At 28.6% G+C, this 19,156-nt stretch overlaps 1 protein-coding gene across 1 annotated transcript in view; it reads right to left on the minus strand.

Annotated features, from left to right (window-relative positions):
• Positions 1 to 19,156, minus strand: part of LOC107444178 (uncharacterized) — a 61,438-nt gene that overhangs the window by 19,150 nt on the left and 23,132 nt on the right. The window contains exons 2-5 of the mRNA XM_016058260.4: positions 7,754 to 7,890; positions 6,710 to 6,930; positions 5,183 to 5,421; positions 3,573 to 3,722 (exon numbers count right to left, since the gene is read on the minus strand). Of these exons, the coding sequence (XP_015913746.3) occupies positions 3,573 to 3,722; positions 5,183 to 5,421; positions 6,710 to 6,930; positions 7,754 to 7,890 (747 nt within the window). The remainder of the gene's footprint in view (positions 1 to 3,572; positions 3,723 to 5,182; positions 5,422 to 6,709; positions 6,931 to 7,753; positions 7,891 to 19,156) is intronic.

Genomic DNA, 19,156 nt, shown 5'->3' on the forward strand with positions numbered 1-19,156 from the left:
CAAGCATTATTTAAAAATTTTCTTCGAAAACTGGATAAGAAAATGAATTTTCAAAAGCGCAACATAATTTTATTCCTAGACCAATGCACTGCTCATTTAAACCTTAAGTTGAAAAACGTGCGCATAGAGTTTTTTCCAGCTAACTGTACGAGCAAACTTCAACCACTGGATTTAGGAATTATACGATCATTTAAAAAGAGTTGCCGGAAGCAACTGGTTAGAAAATCTCCAATGTTTCCTGATTCTGGTGACTTTCAGGATGCTTCTAAGGCAAAAATTAATGTTCTTGAGGCTCTTAATTTGATATCTTCAGCTTGGGACAGTGTCGACCGAAAGTGCATTATCACTGGATTCAATAAAGCAGGATTTTTAATATCGGAGGAGGAGAGCGCTGTTGTTTTGGAAGAAGAAGAAGGTAGTGTGTCTGAAGTTGAGGACTTTCCGGAAGTCGATGATGCATACATCGACTGTGACACAGATATCTTTACTTTGGAGTGATTCCGACGATAGTGCTGATGACTATGAAATAGCAGAAGACGTGCCAACAGCTAGCTGATCAAGCGATACAAAGCATAAAAACTCTAAAACAAATTTTACTTGCAAATGTAAATCAAGAATCAAATTTGCAAAAAATTGTTAATATTGAACTAGCTGTATATGAAATTGTAGCTAGAGATGAAAATCAAGTAAAGATTACTTATTTTTTCCATTAATTTAACTGGTAGGTGTCAATTTTTAAAAATATGCATAAATTTTTCTTAACCCCGATTTAACATTATTCCGCTTTGAGCGTTTTTTATAGCTAGTCCGACAGAAAAAGTAAAATAGGGGTTTCACTGTATTAAAGCAATTTATCGACAATAATTGTTCATCTAATTTTATTAAAATACTAATTTTGTGCTTTGTCAGAGCAAAATTTGTTTTGTGAATTTGAACTTTGCTTTCCTACTTTTTTGAAACACTAATTCTGAAAGAAGTTGGATCTTTTGTTAAATTTTATTTATTTATTACAATAATGCATAAAACATGTTTGACCCACAAAATCTATGAAATTTTTGCAAGTTAAAAAAAAAGATGAATGTTTAATTTTATGCCTTGTCTGTACCAAATTTGTTTTGTGAATTAGGATGAACTTTGCTTTCCTACATTTTTAAAACACTAATTTTGAAAGAAGTTAGATCTTTTTTTATTTTTACTTATTTATCACAATAATGTATAAAACATGTTTGACCCACAAGACCTATGAAATTATTTAATTAAGTTAAAAAAGATAATTGTTTATTTAAAACAAAGATTTAAGTAAATAATCATTGAATTTATAAGAACCTAAATATTACTATTTTATACAAAAGGGAAAAATAATTTTAAAAGAAAAAATGGGATTAATAAATCAAATGTGCCTAATTTTTTTCTCTTTTTAAATATTGAAAATATGTGGCAAAGATTTTTTGATTAGCTCTAAAAGGATTTGACAGATAATTGTTAATTTAAAAGAAAGTTATTTGAAACAAATATTTTTAAGTAATTAATCATTGGTAGGAATCCATGATATCCATGTATTTTAACCTAAGTGAAAAATAATTTTAAAGGAAAAAAATTCATAAAAAAAGCAAATGTGCTGATTTTATTAGATTAAAAGAAAGTGGTATTGAAAATGTCTTAAATTTCATTTAGTTAAAATAGATAATTGTTAATTTAAAAATAATTTATTTAAAACAAAGATGCTTTAAGCAAATGTAGAGTGCAGCAAAAAATCATACCCGCAATTTTTAATACAACTTTATTAAAAATAAATAAATTAAAAAAATATAATATCAAGAGTAGATTTTTACTAATAAATAATACTCGAAGTGGCAGTATTTTGCAGAAATGCAGATGCACAAACGTGATTTCAAATTTTCAGCAATAGGCTGAAAGTTTTACACTTTTAATCTTTCTCAATCTTGCCAAAGTGATTGTTTTAGAGAGTCCAAATTCGAGTGTACAGTGCACCAAAAAAAGAGCCACCTGGAACAACTTTTGATCTAATAATCAGATCTTCATGTTCTGGGACTCAATCTCAGTGGTTCGAGGGGGTGACCTAAAATATGCTAATTAACTAGTGCAGACGATATTTTAAGTTATGAAATCAGACACAAAAACTTACTTTCTCTGTATACCTCTTTTTTAGCGGATTTGGATTTTTGACTTCCAAATTATAGGGGAGAACCCAAATCTGGGAAATATGGTCTCCACAGTTTGGTTAGGAGAGCGATCTGAAGTTTGGACCCCTTAATGTTTCGTTAGTTTAACTTTATGTGTCCCCCATATATCGAGAGCTTTTTAAGCGAATTGAAACATTTTTGCACACAATTATAAAATTCATTTATCCAAAGATAACTCCATGCAAAAAATAAATTTTAGTAAATATTTATTATTTTAATTAATATTAGTCAAAAAATGTTGAATTATAGGGTATACAATTTTTTACATACTTCTAAAGCATATAATTTTGCATGGCAGAATATACAGAATTTTAGCAATATCAGTTGAATAATTATCGAGAAATCGAATTTGAAAGAATTCAAATATTTAAAATTCAATTTCTCAGGAACTATTTGTACAATTTCGCACAAATTTTATAATTTGCCATGTAAAACTACATATTTTAAAATGACATAAAAAATTTAATACCTTACAATTCAAAAAGTTTTTGCCTGTTATTAAATAAAATATTTAAAAATTAATAAATACTTACTAAAATTTACTTTCTGCATGGAATTAAGTTCATATAAAAAATTTTTATAATAGTACTTCAAATTTAATAAAAAATTTTATCGATTCACTTAAAAAAAATCTCGAAATATGGCAAAATATGCAAAGATATGGCGAAATGAAATTAACATTAAGGGGTTCCAACTTTGAATCGCCCCCCCCCCCCCAGAACAAACTATAGGGACCATATTTCGCAGATTGTTGCTAACCTGTATATTTTTGGGGTCAGAAATCTGAATCCGTCGAAAAAATGGCATGTTTAATCAGAGAATGTACGCTTTTGAGTCTGATTTTTCTAACTTAGAATGTTGCCTGTACGTAATTTTTAGCATATTTGAGGTCACCTCCTCAAACCATTAAGATTGAATCCTAGAACATGAAGATTCGATCATTAGATCAAAAGTTATTCAGAGTGGACCTTTTTCGGCGCATTGTACAATGACTGCGTACAGAGGAAATGAACAATTTGACACCATTGTTTTCCTGGCTTAAACAACATTAAAATAGCATATTTTTTTTGTTTGACTCGGTAAAAAACAAAAACCATATGTAGACTAAGAGATTAATATTTTATAATTAAAGTAGTAGACAAAAAAGAATGAACACACAAAAGAAATTAGTTAACTTCTATTCTATGATGTAATAACCTTATTCGAATTTTTTTTGCCGCACCTTGTAATCAATGACTTCATATGAATCTAAATCTTGGTATGTTATACAGAAAAGAAAAAAAAAAGACTTAAGGAAAAAAAATTAATAACAAATGAAATGTATTTATTTTTGATTAAAAAAAACGGAGGTATTGAAAAAGAACTCACACTAGTGCAGCAATAATTTGATTGGAAAAGAAGATCACGAACAAGGAACAAATTTATCAAACTTTCAGTCAGCGCCTCAGAATCTTCACTGTTAGAATTGAGGGTGCGATAAATAATCCTTACTCCCTCATGACAATTGCAAGATGATATCTAAAAGAAAAGAACTCATGAAAAATTGAAACAATATCAACAGCTTTCAGTACATTTAGAGTAAGATTTTATAAGCTTAAAAATTTGTGCAATGATAAGTATTTCAGGATAGATCCTGAAAAAAGCGTCTTTCCAACTAATATAATCAACGTTGGAATAAAATTACAGAAAGTGAATAATAATATTATATTTTCGTGTTGCTATAAGTAGCTTTTAGTTTCAAAAATGCAAAGATATAAAAATATTAATCTTGAATTTTTTGTAACTTACACACAGTTTTCTGTTCCATAGTCAGAATATTAGTTTTAATGTGATTTTAGAGGCCCTTTTTAGCATCATAGTCAATAGAAAATAAATAAATAAAAAATTTAAAAAGTAAATAGTTCCATACTATTTAAGACACTAAGAATGCAATGCTACTAACTGCATTTTGTTAAAAATTTATAGCCCATAAAATATATTCTTAATTGGATGTGCACAGTTATAACTTAAAAATATTAATTAATAGAATTAATAATAAAATAAAATATCTACTATAGTTTTTTATTCAAATTAAAAAACACATATTTGCAGTAATTTCATATTATATTCCATTTCCATTGACATATTTTTTTTCTTCAAAAACTTATTAGCTGATTTATATTGGCTATATCAAGGTACTGTTATATTACAAAATAGCAGAAGATAATTCAGTTTAAACAAAGAGACACATGTCCCTAATTTGAGTAATAAATTAATATAGTCTTGCAATAATATTGATATGATTACACATAGGTTTTCATATCTGTATAGCAATTCCCTTCCCTTTTCTGATAAAAAACTTTCCTTCTCAAAAATTATTGAATTAAATCAATCAAAATCAAATTCAACATCATAAACTTTATTTAAAACTTAGCATTGAAATATAAAAGCTAGAAAACAACTTTCATTCCTGGTTCTATACAGTGATGTTTTATACCATCTTAATTTTTTTTTTTTTTTCAATCTCAGTATAACTTAGTATATAAAAAATATCAATACAATTGTTTTTATATGTACTTAGAGAAAAAAATTAATTAAGAATTTTTCAGAAAATCAAAGTAACAATATAATTATTCTCTTAGCAAATTTTTCAAATAAATTTTAGTAACCACTAAAATTTTTGAAATATACATATGGTGATAAAAAAGATTATAATTGAAAAACAAAACAAAATATATATTCACACATTATAATAATAATTGTATTGAGATAATAATTGAAAAACAAAACAAAAAAACTAACAACTTTGTAGGAAATTTATGGAACCTTTAATTTTTTTTCTGAGGACAGATTATAAGGCCCTATTTGATAATAATAATAATAGATCATCATCATAATAAGTTTCAAATAAGTATCAAAAATTTATTAATTTTTAAACTTAAACAATTAGAGAATAAAAATTATGCATTTATAGAGATAACATTCTAAAAAAATCTTACTTCTTGAACTAAATCATTTAATCTTCTTTTTCTAAACAATAAACGAAGCAGCCATTCCATGAAGGATAGTTTCCAGTTTTCTCTATCACATTCTAAGTAGGTTTCATTATTTAAAGTCTCATAACAATGTAAACAACTGCGACAAAGTCTTATGGCAGCTTCTTCACAACGAGAATTGACTAGACATTCGACTCTAATAAGTAGTAGTTCATATGGCTCAGATTTTACAAAATCTTTAACTGTAAGCAAAAAGAACAGGATTTCAAAATAAAGCTATTAAAAAATATGTCATTCTCATTCTGAGTATAGTTGCACTGAATATTTTGCTTGCCAAATAATCTTTTTCTTATCTATTTAGTTACCAAATAATTTGTACAGCATGACATGAGTTAGTCAACAACTGCAGAATATTTTATACAAGACTATCAAAATTTAATATAATACAGTCAAAATTTAATATAATATAGTGAATAAAATGTTTGTGAATAAAATTCCCGTGTCATTCTACACACGTATAAAGTAATTTTTTGTGGATATAGTGAACCAAAAAAGTGAGGATGTTGGATATTTGGAACTTTTTTCTGTCTTCGGCTGATTATTTTCTTAATTTTTTTTTGTAATAATTTTGAAATTTCTACTTCAAAATAAATACATATGCCGATTTTTAAAATCATCTATATAGAGTGGAATGTAGCGATAAGCATTTTTTCCCACCATGATGGACGCCAGCCAAAACAGCAATTAAAGTACTAAACAAATTCTTGTGCACGCAAAATATAGTGCCGAAAGTGATGGAAACATTTTGGTCCTTCGACAGAAGTATGGACAAATTTTTCCTTGAATCAGCTTCTCATCAGCTAAAGATTTCTAAATTTTTTTTGTACGCAAGACAAAGTGTAATAAAAATTAAAAATAAGTCAACACACTTTTTTTTTACTACATATTATTTTTCAGTCATTTTTGTATTTCTTTCTATTGGTCATTTATTTAAATGATGTGTAATAAAAGGGAGGGGTTTGGACCCATTAGTTAAAATTGTTTACGGAACGGATATAATGAACTCCCGGTTACGTGAACCTTAATTTCGGTCCCTTGAAATTTTAACTATATTGGGGTTTGACTGTATAATGTTTTTTTTTTTATTATCATTAATAAATCTCTTTTTTCTTCTTTCTTTTTTTTAAATTTTTTCTTACAACGTGCAATGATAGTAGCAAGAAAACAGAAGAAAAAAGAATTTTCCATAAAAAATATAGCATATATTAGTTATATCTATATTAAATACATTTATTTTACTTAAATAATCTCATGTTTAGATAAATTATTAATTAAATTATGTCAAGTTCTGATTATTCATAAGCTTGATTTAATTACAATATCAGGATTAGTTCTTACTAATTTAAAAGAAAAAAATTTCTCAAACAACAAGATTACTATTATAAACTGAATTATTTTAGCTTCAGTCAATTATTATTCATTCAGTGCATTCCTAATTATGAGACAGCAGTATGTATAGAAATATTTTACCTCTGTTAAAGTCAACATCTTGCTTATTAAGTAATTGGCGCATGACAGAATCTCCCCATGGGTCGTACGTTGCCATGACTAGAGCTGAACAAAGGCCTTCTGAGCCTTTCACATAACTGCCCATAGTATGAGAATACTGTATCAAAGACCGAGAGAGACCTCTCTTGAATAGAATATCTACTTTTGGCCAATGTCGACTGAAAATCATCAAAGCACTTTCCCTAGAAATAAATAAATAGGTTAAAGGAATATTATAATGTATTAATTGTTATAGCAAGAAGGAGAATTTTTATTTTGTTTACAATAAACTACAAGCAATTTGTACAATACTCTTGCCATTCTTGAAGTTTTGAAGCTAAAACATGCTCAGGCAATGCATACTGATATATTATGGTTTGCAGTGCACCGTGCATATGTTAGTGTTAGGGCATAGTCAGAATAGCAAACTCTAAACCAAATGGCCTCAAAATACACTGGATACAGTAAACCGGAAATGTGAGCCTACAGTACTCCCTAGTGTTGAAAATGATATCGATAACACCAAATTAAAAATTAAATCATGGTGCATAGCCAAATTATTCAAAAAAAGATAAGCACCTTTTAAGCACTCAAAAATATTTTTAAGCACTTTAAAAAATTATCATAATTAGGCAGGGTTTGAAAGTTTTTGACAATTAACGGTTTTATCTTGTTTTAACATTTTGTCCAAAAAAAAAAAAAAAAAACTCTTTCGGTATTGTTTATGACAATTGTCAAATGTTGTTGAATTAATTGTGAAAACGTTAGAACAATGTGAACGGTGAATGTGATAGAACAATGTGAACGGTGTCTTTTGCATAATTCGAAGCGAAAATCAGCATAGTAAAGGAAAAATCTCATTTTGAAAAAGGGGAAATTAAGCACTTTTTAAAAACATTCAATGAAAAAAGCACCTTTAAGCACTTTTTAAAAACGTTACGCACCCTGTAAATATATTGGGAATTGAATTTAATTACACAAAAGTCAATTTTTGAAGAAATCTTAAAACAAAATAAAATAACTTACCTGTACATCATATTGAACACTTTTTCTATGCACCGAAAATAACCTATCTGTCCACCAAGACATGTCCATGCTGCTATCAATAAAGATGCTCTATGCTCAATAGAATTGTACAGGTGATTTTCTATTTGAATTAAAAGCTGCAAAAGAAAACAAAATGTGAATTTTTAGAAAAATTGAGCTCATTATCACTAAATATTAGACAAATATTTAGTTTGATAAACACATTTAAATTATTATAAACAATAGTGTTGTGGAAGCATAATTCAAATGTACAGAGCAGGGCTCGAAAAACCGCCCGTCCTCGGCGGTCAAAAATTCCCCCGGACAACAAATTTCTCGAATCCGCCGTCCGCGCAGACAGCTATTTTACCGTTAATGTTCGTGATACATTTTCAATTTTTGTTACCTTACTAGAGTCTAGCACCTCACTTCTAAAATGACCCTCTAATCTAGAAATACAGCAACATACTGCGCATGATGGAATCGATGTTTTCTCTGGTAGTACTGCACCGGTTGAAAGAGGCTTTTCAGCAATGAACTTACAAAAAAACACATTACGTACTGGTCTTAAATAAGAAGCGTTAAATGCAATTATGAACCATCTACCTAAATGGAAAACCCCTTTTAGATTTCTGCGCAGAAACCTCTGTGAATCATTGGCTTGATTGTGGAACTGGTAAACGTCGTCATATTTGATTCATTTAAAAAACGCAGTACCCTCGGATAAATTGACATTCCAGATAACTTGATCTTTGTCATTTAAATTATTTTATAAAAGAAATACTAGGTTTTACTATTAGTAACCTAGTATTTCTTTTATTACTGTATAATGCAATCCTAGCAACTACTAATTCATTGTGCAATTTATATAAATGTTAATAATAAATAAGAGAAAATTATATTTTTATTTATTTAGAAGCTAAGGGTTAGTTTCAAAGGAGGACGGGTACATTGTTGGACAAGCCGTTCTCGGGGACGGGTAAAATTTCTGAGTTTTTTCGAGCCCTGGTACAGAGTGCAAAATAACACAGAATGCTTTAATGAATTTTAATTAAAAAAAATATTTTTGCTTTTAAAAAGGTTTTGTTCAAATTTTCGATTTTGTTATTTAAAAATAAATAGTTTAAAATTAAGTAAAAATTTGTACAAGTTATACAGATTAAAATTTTTTAGAACATATTAAAATGAATAAAATAATAAATAATTTTTCACATTCATCTTAGGATGAACTCGTTCTATAATTAAGAGCAAAAATTCTTTGATTCGAAAAATGAATTTCAAAGATATGACGAATTACTCAAAATAAAACTTTGAGTGACGTAAAAGTTTCAACTATTGAATTCTTGGGATCATATTTTCCAGATTGCGACTGCCAGTCTTTGCAGTGATTCAAAATAAAAATCAGGGAAACATTTTGCAAAAAAATTAAGGCAAAATAAGGACCCTATTTTTGGTACAATATACACATACCAGATTACTTTTTAAAAAGGGAAATGAAGAAGTAAGAACTAAACAAAATTGTAACATGGTACTTTGGGGAAAGAAAAAAAAAAGTCAATGTTTTTAAATAAAAAATTAAGATAGAAATAAGTTGATCAGAAATGAATTTAAAAAACGGTGGGATTTGGAGTTTGCATGCTTACAGTGAGATATCTCGGATTCAGAAATTCCTTACCTCCAGAAATTAATTAAGAACTCCAGAATTAAGTATTATTCTTAGTTATAGATATTTTAATGCAGTAATAAATTATTTAAAAACTAATTCGTATATATTCTACATACTAAATAAATGAATAAAAATAAACAAATGATAAGAAAACGTAATGCATCGAGATCATCAATATATATATATATATATACACAGTGAATCCTTCTGTTAGGACACTCCTGCAAAATGGACGTCTCTCAATACGGTCATATTTTTAGTTCCCATGGGAATCTTTTATGAATAAACCATTATGTACATTCTCCACAAAGTGGACATTCCTGTAACCGGACACAGACAGTCATTTTGGCCCTGAAAAGGTATTTTCTATCTCTTCAAACAGGACACTTCTTTATCTAAATTTGAAAAAAGAAAAAATATTTCTGCTTTAAATTGCAAGGGGAAAAAATGCAACTTTTCGCCATTTTTAAAACTTGTAAATTTTTTGCCTTATCCATAACTAAAAATATGGTTAAGCTATTTCTCTACTGAATAATCGATCTTTCTCCTTTCACCTTGCCTTATCCTTGTAAAGAAAGGAGGAGAGAAAATTATACTGCTCTCCTGAAATAATTCGTCTCCTGAAATTAAGTGGCATCTTTTGATCTTTTCCTCTGAACTACACAGATTATGAGACCCCTCAAGTTGAAATGACATCTTGAAAGTTCTCAATGCTTCTTCCCCATTGAAAATTTCTTACATTTTCTTATCAATTTGAAGACTGTATTTAACAGAAATATAATCTTTGATGTGTTCATATAAATTAAACACTTATTCAGACACTTGATAGATGATCAATTGTGAATAATAAACTCCATAGGTCCTCATGACTTAGCTGTGAATCGTGGGAGGTTAGCTTTCAAGAAGGTATTAACCATGTTCCCTATCAAATGATAGGTAGATCTAAGGGGATGTAAACCTAATAATTGAAACCTACTGAGGATTGAAAGCTCCTATTCGGTATCATATGTCAGACTTGAGTAACTATGCTAATAGGAAAATTATATTCATTTATCTGTAGCTACATCTAGAATTATGTATTCTTTTTTATCTTTCTTAAAGTTTAAATAAATATCCTTGCAGATAGTTACTGTAAATTATTTAATTATTTCTACATCTTTGAAAATATTCTAAAAACAATTAACAGTGCTAAACTTCGTTATTAGAGTACCCTTCCCATAAGTGGACAACTCTCATAAACGGACAATTTTTCCGGTCCCAAGAATGTCCGCTTAACGGAGGTTTTACTGTATATAAAAACTAAAAAATTAAACTTTTATTTAAAGTAAATGACCATTTATAAGTATTTTTCGATTTAGCAATAAATAAAATGAGAAGATGAGAAATTGGAAAACGATGTTTTCACTATAATTTGACAGACAAGGGGAAAAAAATTTTTTTACTCAAAAATATTAATCACTTTATCATTAACGCAACTTTCTAATTAATAATCAGACAGAATGAAAAAAAAAATACGATTACAAAAATGTCGCTAAAAAAGTTTTATTTTCTTAAGATGACTAAAAGTTTGAAACAAGATTAATATTTTGAACAATTGAATTAAAGATGTTTACTAACATTATTAATTGAGATTTTAAAAAAAATTATAACAAAAGATAAAAATCAGGACAAATAATTACAGCATATTTTGTATCAGGAAAATCAGAACAACTATGAGCATTTAAAGGGTTAAAAATTCGAATCCAAGGAAAAAAAGGTTTTATTCACAGAAAGTACGTTTTTTAAGTCTGATTTCACAACTTGAATTGTCTGCACAGCACTTGCACCTAAAACTTTTAAGATTCCAGTTAAGTAACGTCAAGATCTGACGTTAGATCAAAAGTTATTCAAGTGTTCCATTTCTAAATTCAATGCTGAAGTATTAGAGGAGCATCAAATGGTTAAAAAGGAACAAGTAAAAAAGGTATTTAAAGGTTTTCTTTTGTTCAGAAAAAAAAAACATTTTAATTTTGTGATTTTCCCCCCTTTAAGTGCTAAGGCTTGTTTTAATTATAACAATTTGCACCAAAATACAATTCGAAATTACTTAAAATTTATAAATAAATGGTAATTTTATAATAATCTTATAAATAAAATAATTTATATGGAGAAGAAGAAGCTTACGTTTTTAAAAATATGATCAGAAAGTTGAATTTTTATACATTAAAAAAAATTTGCCAAATATTAATAAGGGGAAATTTTTTTTTTGAAAATTATTAATAATTTAATTATGATTTATCACATAAAAGGAGTACTATCCTTTTAGTTATTTAATGATTGTCGTATTTATTAACGTTTTTCCCTCCGTTCAATGAGTCTTTCTCCAACAGGAGAAAAATGAAGGAATTTGAGAGAATTTTGAACAAATAAGCAGAAAGGAAGTAAGAACCGGGAGAGAATGGGAGAAGCAAACTATCAGGAAATGAAAATCCCGGATAAAATTCACCCCGGAGCATCACCCCCGTACACCCACTCCCGTTATGTATTTGCTGCTTTATAATCCGATGACTAAAACTCGGCGAAATAAAACGAGGTTCGCGCTCTATTCACAAAAAAATCGATAGCACTGCTGTAAAAGGTAGAGGCATGCGGCGTAGAAGGCGGAGCTTCAAACGAACCAATAAACCAAAGCGGGGAAGACATTTTTAAGAGCTAAATAAAAGATGACAAGCTTCTTTCAGGAGAAGCCAAGGGGACTAGGCCTAATACCTAGAAAACAATGGAAATGAAGCTACAAGTTAAATGGTTTCAAACGATCTTCAAGACTCTAACTCGAAAGAAAAAGAGAAGCAAACGATTCGGTCGTTATCAAAAAATTCACTTACTCGAACTCAATGGGACGTTACGTAAATCGATCTAAATTGGGTCGATTTTATAAGTTTCATCAATCAGATAATTCAAGGTTAGTTCACAAGAAATAAATCGGTTGAACTACAAATATGATTCAAAGGAATTAATTTATTTTTAAAATAATTATAAGTAACATATAAACTCTTGTTACTTTCATAGTTTACATATAAAATATTTAACCAATTAAAAATATTTACCATTAACAATACAAGTAAAGTAAATAAATATTGAGTTAATTCATGTCAACGTAATGTTTAGGAGGAATACAAAAATGCACAATTTCGTTACAAAATCTCTTAAATTGTTTTAAGAGAGGGTTGGTATTTCATCCTGGACAGTGGGGAAAAAACTGGAAGGAACTGAATAAGAAACTAAAAATGACCAATACAATTGTTTGGCAATAATTATTTAAAATAAGCTTAAATAAAAACATATTAAATTTTATATAGTATTACAAAGTTAAAAGTTTTCATATTATTCATTTTAATTTTATACAGAGTTTTAAATTTATATATATTACTTTTACGATTATTCAGTTCAGACTTTAAAGTATTTGACTAAAAAAATTGAATTAATTGTAGATCCCTTTTGTGACTTGAGATAGCTAATATGTTTAGTATGTGATTTGTTAATTTAGCATTAATAAATTTTGATTATAATATTTTAACAGTTCTTTAGAAAAAGTAAGATTTAACTGCACTCTCTACGTAAAATATAGAAAAATTACAACTATTTTAATTTTAGAAATCCATTAAATTTATTTTTCTTTCTAATTGTTACTTTTTAGTTTACACTTAAATTAAAAATGATTTATAGCTTGGAAACTATAATATTTTTTTAGATTGCGATGGAATGTACACGATTTACATCTAAATAGTCTTATAAAGTATAATTTTTCTGTAGATTGAAATAAATATTAAAGTATGGGAAAACTCTACTGTCAGATTTACAACAAAATATTGATTTTTTTCCATTTCGTTTTTTCTTGTCTTAAGCTTAAATAATAGTTATAAAAAAAAAAGCACAGTTAAGCGAATTCTTTTTTAAATCTACTACTACTAAAAAAAAAAAAAAAAAAAAAAAAAAAAAAAAAAAAAAAAAAAAACGGTTCACAAAATCATGACAATTTTTGAAGGATGCAAACAATTTAAAATATGTTATCGGTAGCTATAGCAACCGCTGGTCTTAAAAATAGAAAACGATTTTCTTTCAAGTTTAATATTATATTGCAAACTAAAAGTTACAACTAATTATTGGAACAGATAAAATATTCTTCCAGTTAGAAATAAAAAAGAATTCTTTTATTTGGGTAATAAGTCTTCTGAGATAACAGTTCGACTATAATTCAACCCCATAAGTGGACAACTATAGTAGAGAACAGTGGTCACTTGAGTATTCACTGAGTAATGAGTGAGGATGAGATGTCAGTGTCATCTAAGCATTTGGAGTGAGTGATAAATACTTTTCTATCTTTTAACCAGTTTTGTGTTTTCTAATGTTTGAGCAGTATGCGATTGCCTTTAAAATATTAAAACGCGGGTTAGATTAGATGTTAAATTTTCTTGCAATGGGGGCAAAATGGCCAAGGAAAGCAAAGAAATATTATGGCCGGCCAGCCATAACTATTAATTTGATGACCTACTGTTGATAAAAGTAAAGAATTTCATTAACCACTTTAGACAATTTTCGGCCAAGGGGCTCACAGAGGTTAAGGTTCTACAAGTCTAAAATATGGTCTGATTTGGGCAGCGGCCGCGCTTAATTTCCCAAACAACCTTGCATCCGTCGATCTGAAGCTGGTTTGCTTCAACTGCTACCTGATATTGAACTCGATCCTTAAACTAAATGCACGCAAAAGATCATTATTAACTTATTACGCAAAGAAAATTTTAAATAGTTAATAAATTTACTTAAAATGGCAATAGCTTACTTTTAATGTGCATTGTTTTAGGTTGTGTTGATAAAATACGCATTTTTACTAAATGTTATTAGTTTATTTATTTGATGCGTTAATTAAGAAATTAAAATATTTTTTCTTCTACATAAGCTTTTTCTTACGAATAAACTAACATCGTCTTTAAACTAGCCTTCAAATCAAAGCTTTCTTTCTATCGGAGTAGATTTTTTTTTTAAAAATTTTATTCGTTTACTAGCAGTTGGGGAAAGGTCTTAAAAAAATGCAAGCATACATTTTCTATTTCCGAGTTTGAAAACTAAAGAATCCACTCTTCTAAGGATTGATCTTGTAATTGAAGGGTTAGAAGAAAAAACAGTGCGAGATTCTGGGAAATGTATTAAAAAAAAAAAAAATAGCCAGCAAAATATTGAATAAAAATATTCGATTACAAATATTTTATGCTTGCGGTGTTTGACTTATGACGATCTTAAGAGTTATTTAGAGTGCCAATTTTGATAAATAGATAAGATTGTTTTTCTAAAGCATTTTTTTTTTCTTCATATAACGTGACGGACTTTTTTTTAAAAAAAAAAAAAATTAAAGACTAATATGCCATTTTTATAACAGTTGGAATTCGTTAAGGTTATTCATAACTCTTAAGTTGGTTTCTTTTTTAGCCAGTGTCAATGCTGATTATAAGAAGGGCACAAATCATCAATAGGTAGAAAAACTAGATTCTTGAAAATGTAATTAATAATCCTAATTTGTAATTAATTGCGATCAAAGTTTTTTAATATTTGAAAGTTGCTCCATAACTGCAATGTTTGGGCTCATAGATATATTGCGATTTTTATTTTTATTATACAAGGCGAAAAATCTGGAAAACACCCATAAGCAAATGAGGTAGGAAAAAAAAAATAATGAAAAAATTAGTAAATAATGCTGCGACGTTATTGACATACTTTTTTGCTCAGTTTGTCAGCTTTTCAAGTAATAGAAATAAATGGTCTGCCATTACCAGAGTTGGCCAAAAATGTAATCGATTACATTTTTTGATTACAGTAATCAATTACTTGTAATCATGATTACAATTTTCAAAAATTTTGATTACAGCTGTAATCATGATTACAATATTGATTACAGTAATCAATTACTTGTAATCGTGATTACAAAGTTTGATTACAGCTGTAATCATGATTACATAGTCGATTACAGTAATCAATTACTTGTAATCATGATTACAATTTTCAAAAAATTTTGATTACAGCTGTAATCATGATTACAATTTTGATTACAGTAATCAATTACTTGTAATCATGATTCCAAGTAATTGCGATTACAAGTAATCACAACAAAAACGATTACAAGTAATTATGATTACAAGTAATCAAAATATATGATTACATGTAATTTGATTACATGTAATTTGATTACATGTAATCATGATTACATGTAATCTAATTACACGATTACAAGACTATTGTATTCTTATAAATGATTATATTTTACAGTAGATAGTAGAATGTATTTTATAATGATACATTTTGCACGTATTAACATGTACTGCATTTTGTACGTATTTGTATACGTACAAATGAATGTAACTGAAATGTATGTACATATGATTTTATCTAGTGCTTATGTTCAGACATTTTAGTATCACACACACGTACATACACTTATATTGTAGGTATAAAATATATGTACGTATGTATATAGATAATAATTACTTATGCATGTGCAAACAATGTAGGCATGTACATTTATACACAATGAATATATGCATTTTATGCAAATATTTGTGTATGTAAAATGTATATCTATGTTCATGTACGCATGTATATACAAGTACTTGTGTTTGTACGAACATACATACATTGTCTGTACAATGTATGTCCCATGCATGTATGTGCAATTTATTTATGAACTGTACAATATATGTATGCATGTACAATATAGGTATATCTGTTGGATGTACAATATATGTATGTATACATGTACATGACATGCATGTCCAGTGTATTTATGTACATGTACATAATATGTTCATGCTCAATGTAAGTATCCAAATATGCATAATACATTTGTGAATTATTGTACGTACATTGGGCGTATTTATATTTCACATATATTCATACATGCATTCGACATGCATAACGTACGTACATACACTCATTTGAGATGCATATATTGTACAGATGTATATACATATAGTGTACAGATGTATATTCATATAATGTACATATGATGAAATGAACATATAATGCTCATATAATGTACATATGTGTGTACATATACAGTACATAAGTGCATAAATATATTGAGCATAATTCCTTCGTACAAATTTTACATGTGTACATGCATGCTATCCCTATCTATGCATATGGTGCAATGTATAGATGTACAATGAATGTATCCACACATGTACAATACACGTATGTTCCATGTATGCATATCCATATGTACTATATATGCACGTACAATACATGAATGTATGTACATACATTGTACATGCGTACATACATTACACGTATACATATGTACATTACATTTATGTCTAAATATGTGTACAATGCAATAAATAAAATGCATGTAAGTTAACTTTTAATGACTCAAGCAAGTTAAATGACAAAATCAAACGATATTTAAATTTAGTTTTCAGCTTTAATTGTTCTAAATCATTTTGAAATTCTCTGAATAAAAAATTATTTTCAGGTATTTTCATGAAATGTTTGACAATACAGATTTATTTTTTTAATAACATAATGCATGATTCATAGAAATTTTTTAAATGGTAAGAAAAACGGTAAATTTTATGTGTGGAATTAATATTTAGAAATTCCAAATAAAATTATCGTTTGCTTTCTAAAAAATATGAGGTCGAGTTTCATATACCTTAGAATAATTTTAAAACAAATTTTAATAACTTTACTCATATAATTTTTTTTAATGTATGCACAATGTATGTGTATATTGTAATTACATAAATGTACGCACGTATTTGTACATTACTTGTAATTATGTACATATATACGTTGTATGCACATGCATACACTGTGCATATAACTATTTTTTTGTACATCCATGCATTACATGCGCATAAGTATTAACAAAGTATGTAGTTATACAAGTACATACGTAAGTTGTACATAAGTACATACTTTGCTTGCACATATATCGATGTACATATAAATATGCATGTATACATGTACGCATTTTATTTACGCAACTATGTGCATATATTATACCTTTAAATAACATTTTTACATATTGTACGCAAATACGTACAATTTTATATACAAACGTACATTGTATATACGTGCTATTATCGGAAATTTATACAATATATGCACTTAAGTACATAAAAGCATGCAAACGCATAAACATTATTTTCATATACGTTCATACATACATTGTCTATGTATACAAAGATACAAAACATTGCCTTTTTGTACAAACTAACATACATGCGTACATGTATCATAAATGCATAATTATATGTACTAAGCATATGCGCATTGCATTAAGTATATTACAATATAATTATGAATATTGTACGTACAAACAACGTTTGTGCATACATTGTATGAATAGGAATCGCAAATTGTACGTTCATGCGTGCGTACATTCTATGTACATAAAAATATGTAAACACATGAATACTTACATAAAAAATTTGACTATAGTATACAATCGTAATAACTTGTAATCGTATACTTTGATTACAAGTAATCACAATTACATGTAATCAAATTACATGTAATCATGATTACATGTAATCATATATTTTGATTACTTGTAATCATAATTACTTGTAATCGTTTTTTTTGTGATTACTTGTAATCGCAATTACTTGTAATCATGATTACAAGTAATTGATTACTGTAATCAAAATTGTAATCATGATTACAGCTGTAATCAAAATTTTTTGAAAGTTGTAATCACGATTACAAGTAATTGATTACTTGTAATCGTGATTACAAGTAATTGATTACTGTAATCAAAATTGTAATCATGATTACAGCTGTAATCAAAATTTTTTGAAAGTTGTAATCACGATTACAAGTAATTGATTACTTGTAATCGTGATTACAAGTAATTGATTACATAGCTGTAATTATCTGTAATCAATTACAGTTGTAATCGATTACTGTAATCAACGGCCAACTCTGGCCATTACGAATTCAAAAAAGCCCGTGAATATAATGTAAACAAAAGTCACGTGCTTTATTAACGCAATAGAGTCAGCAAGATTAAACATATATATGTCAGCCATGCTATAAAGGAGAGTTAAACACAAGAAAAAAGAGTTGAAAACTAAGGATGGGCTCTTTCATTGTTATCGTTTCCATCTCCAGGGAGAGAGGGAGAGAAAGCATTGACACGGCGGTGATGCCACCAATACATCCACGAAAATCCAACTAATGATTCAAGCAAGTTGCAACGACGTCTAGCCGGCTGCTCTCCACTGTCAGGGGTTGAGGTGATGGAGAGAGGGATTGTTTATAAACACAGCTGTCCGGAATAGAGAAAGGGAGAGGAGAGCTTTGAAAGTGAGCAACTGGTACCAAGATAGAACGATCAGGTAATAGGAAATTCGTGGAGGGAGGAAAAGGACAGGATGCCGCCCTTGAAAAGACAGACACGTGACCAAAAGATGCACGTGGATGCTGTCTTCCCCACCTCCATAAGGGAAGCAATGTTTAAGGTTATCTATCTCTTTTGCCTCCGACCATCCCTGTTCTCTTCTCTCCTAGCTCTCTTCATCTCCTAGACATCGAAATGGAGAAGAGGGGCGCGCCTTAGCGCTTTCTTCCCCTGCGCCTTTCGTTCTCTTTCCGCCTTGCTTTGGCGCTCTCCTAACCATTCGGAAAAAGGAGAGAAAAAAAAAATTTCTGAGATTTCTCTTCTCCATACGGAGGGTTTCCCCAGAACTTTTCCTGTCTTATTT

This window comes from Parasteatoda tepidariorum, chromosome 8 (genome assembly GCF_982258835.1).
Source record: "Parasteatoda tepidariorum strain Cologne lab strain chromosome 8, Ptep-v5.0, whole genome shotgun sequence".
Lineage (NCBI taxonomy): Eukaryota > Metazoa > Arthropoda > Arachnida > Araneae > Theridiidae > Parasteatoda > Parasteatoda tepidariorum.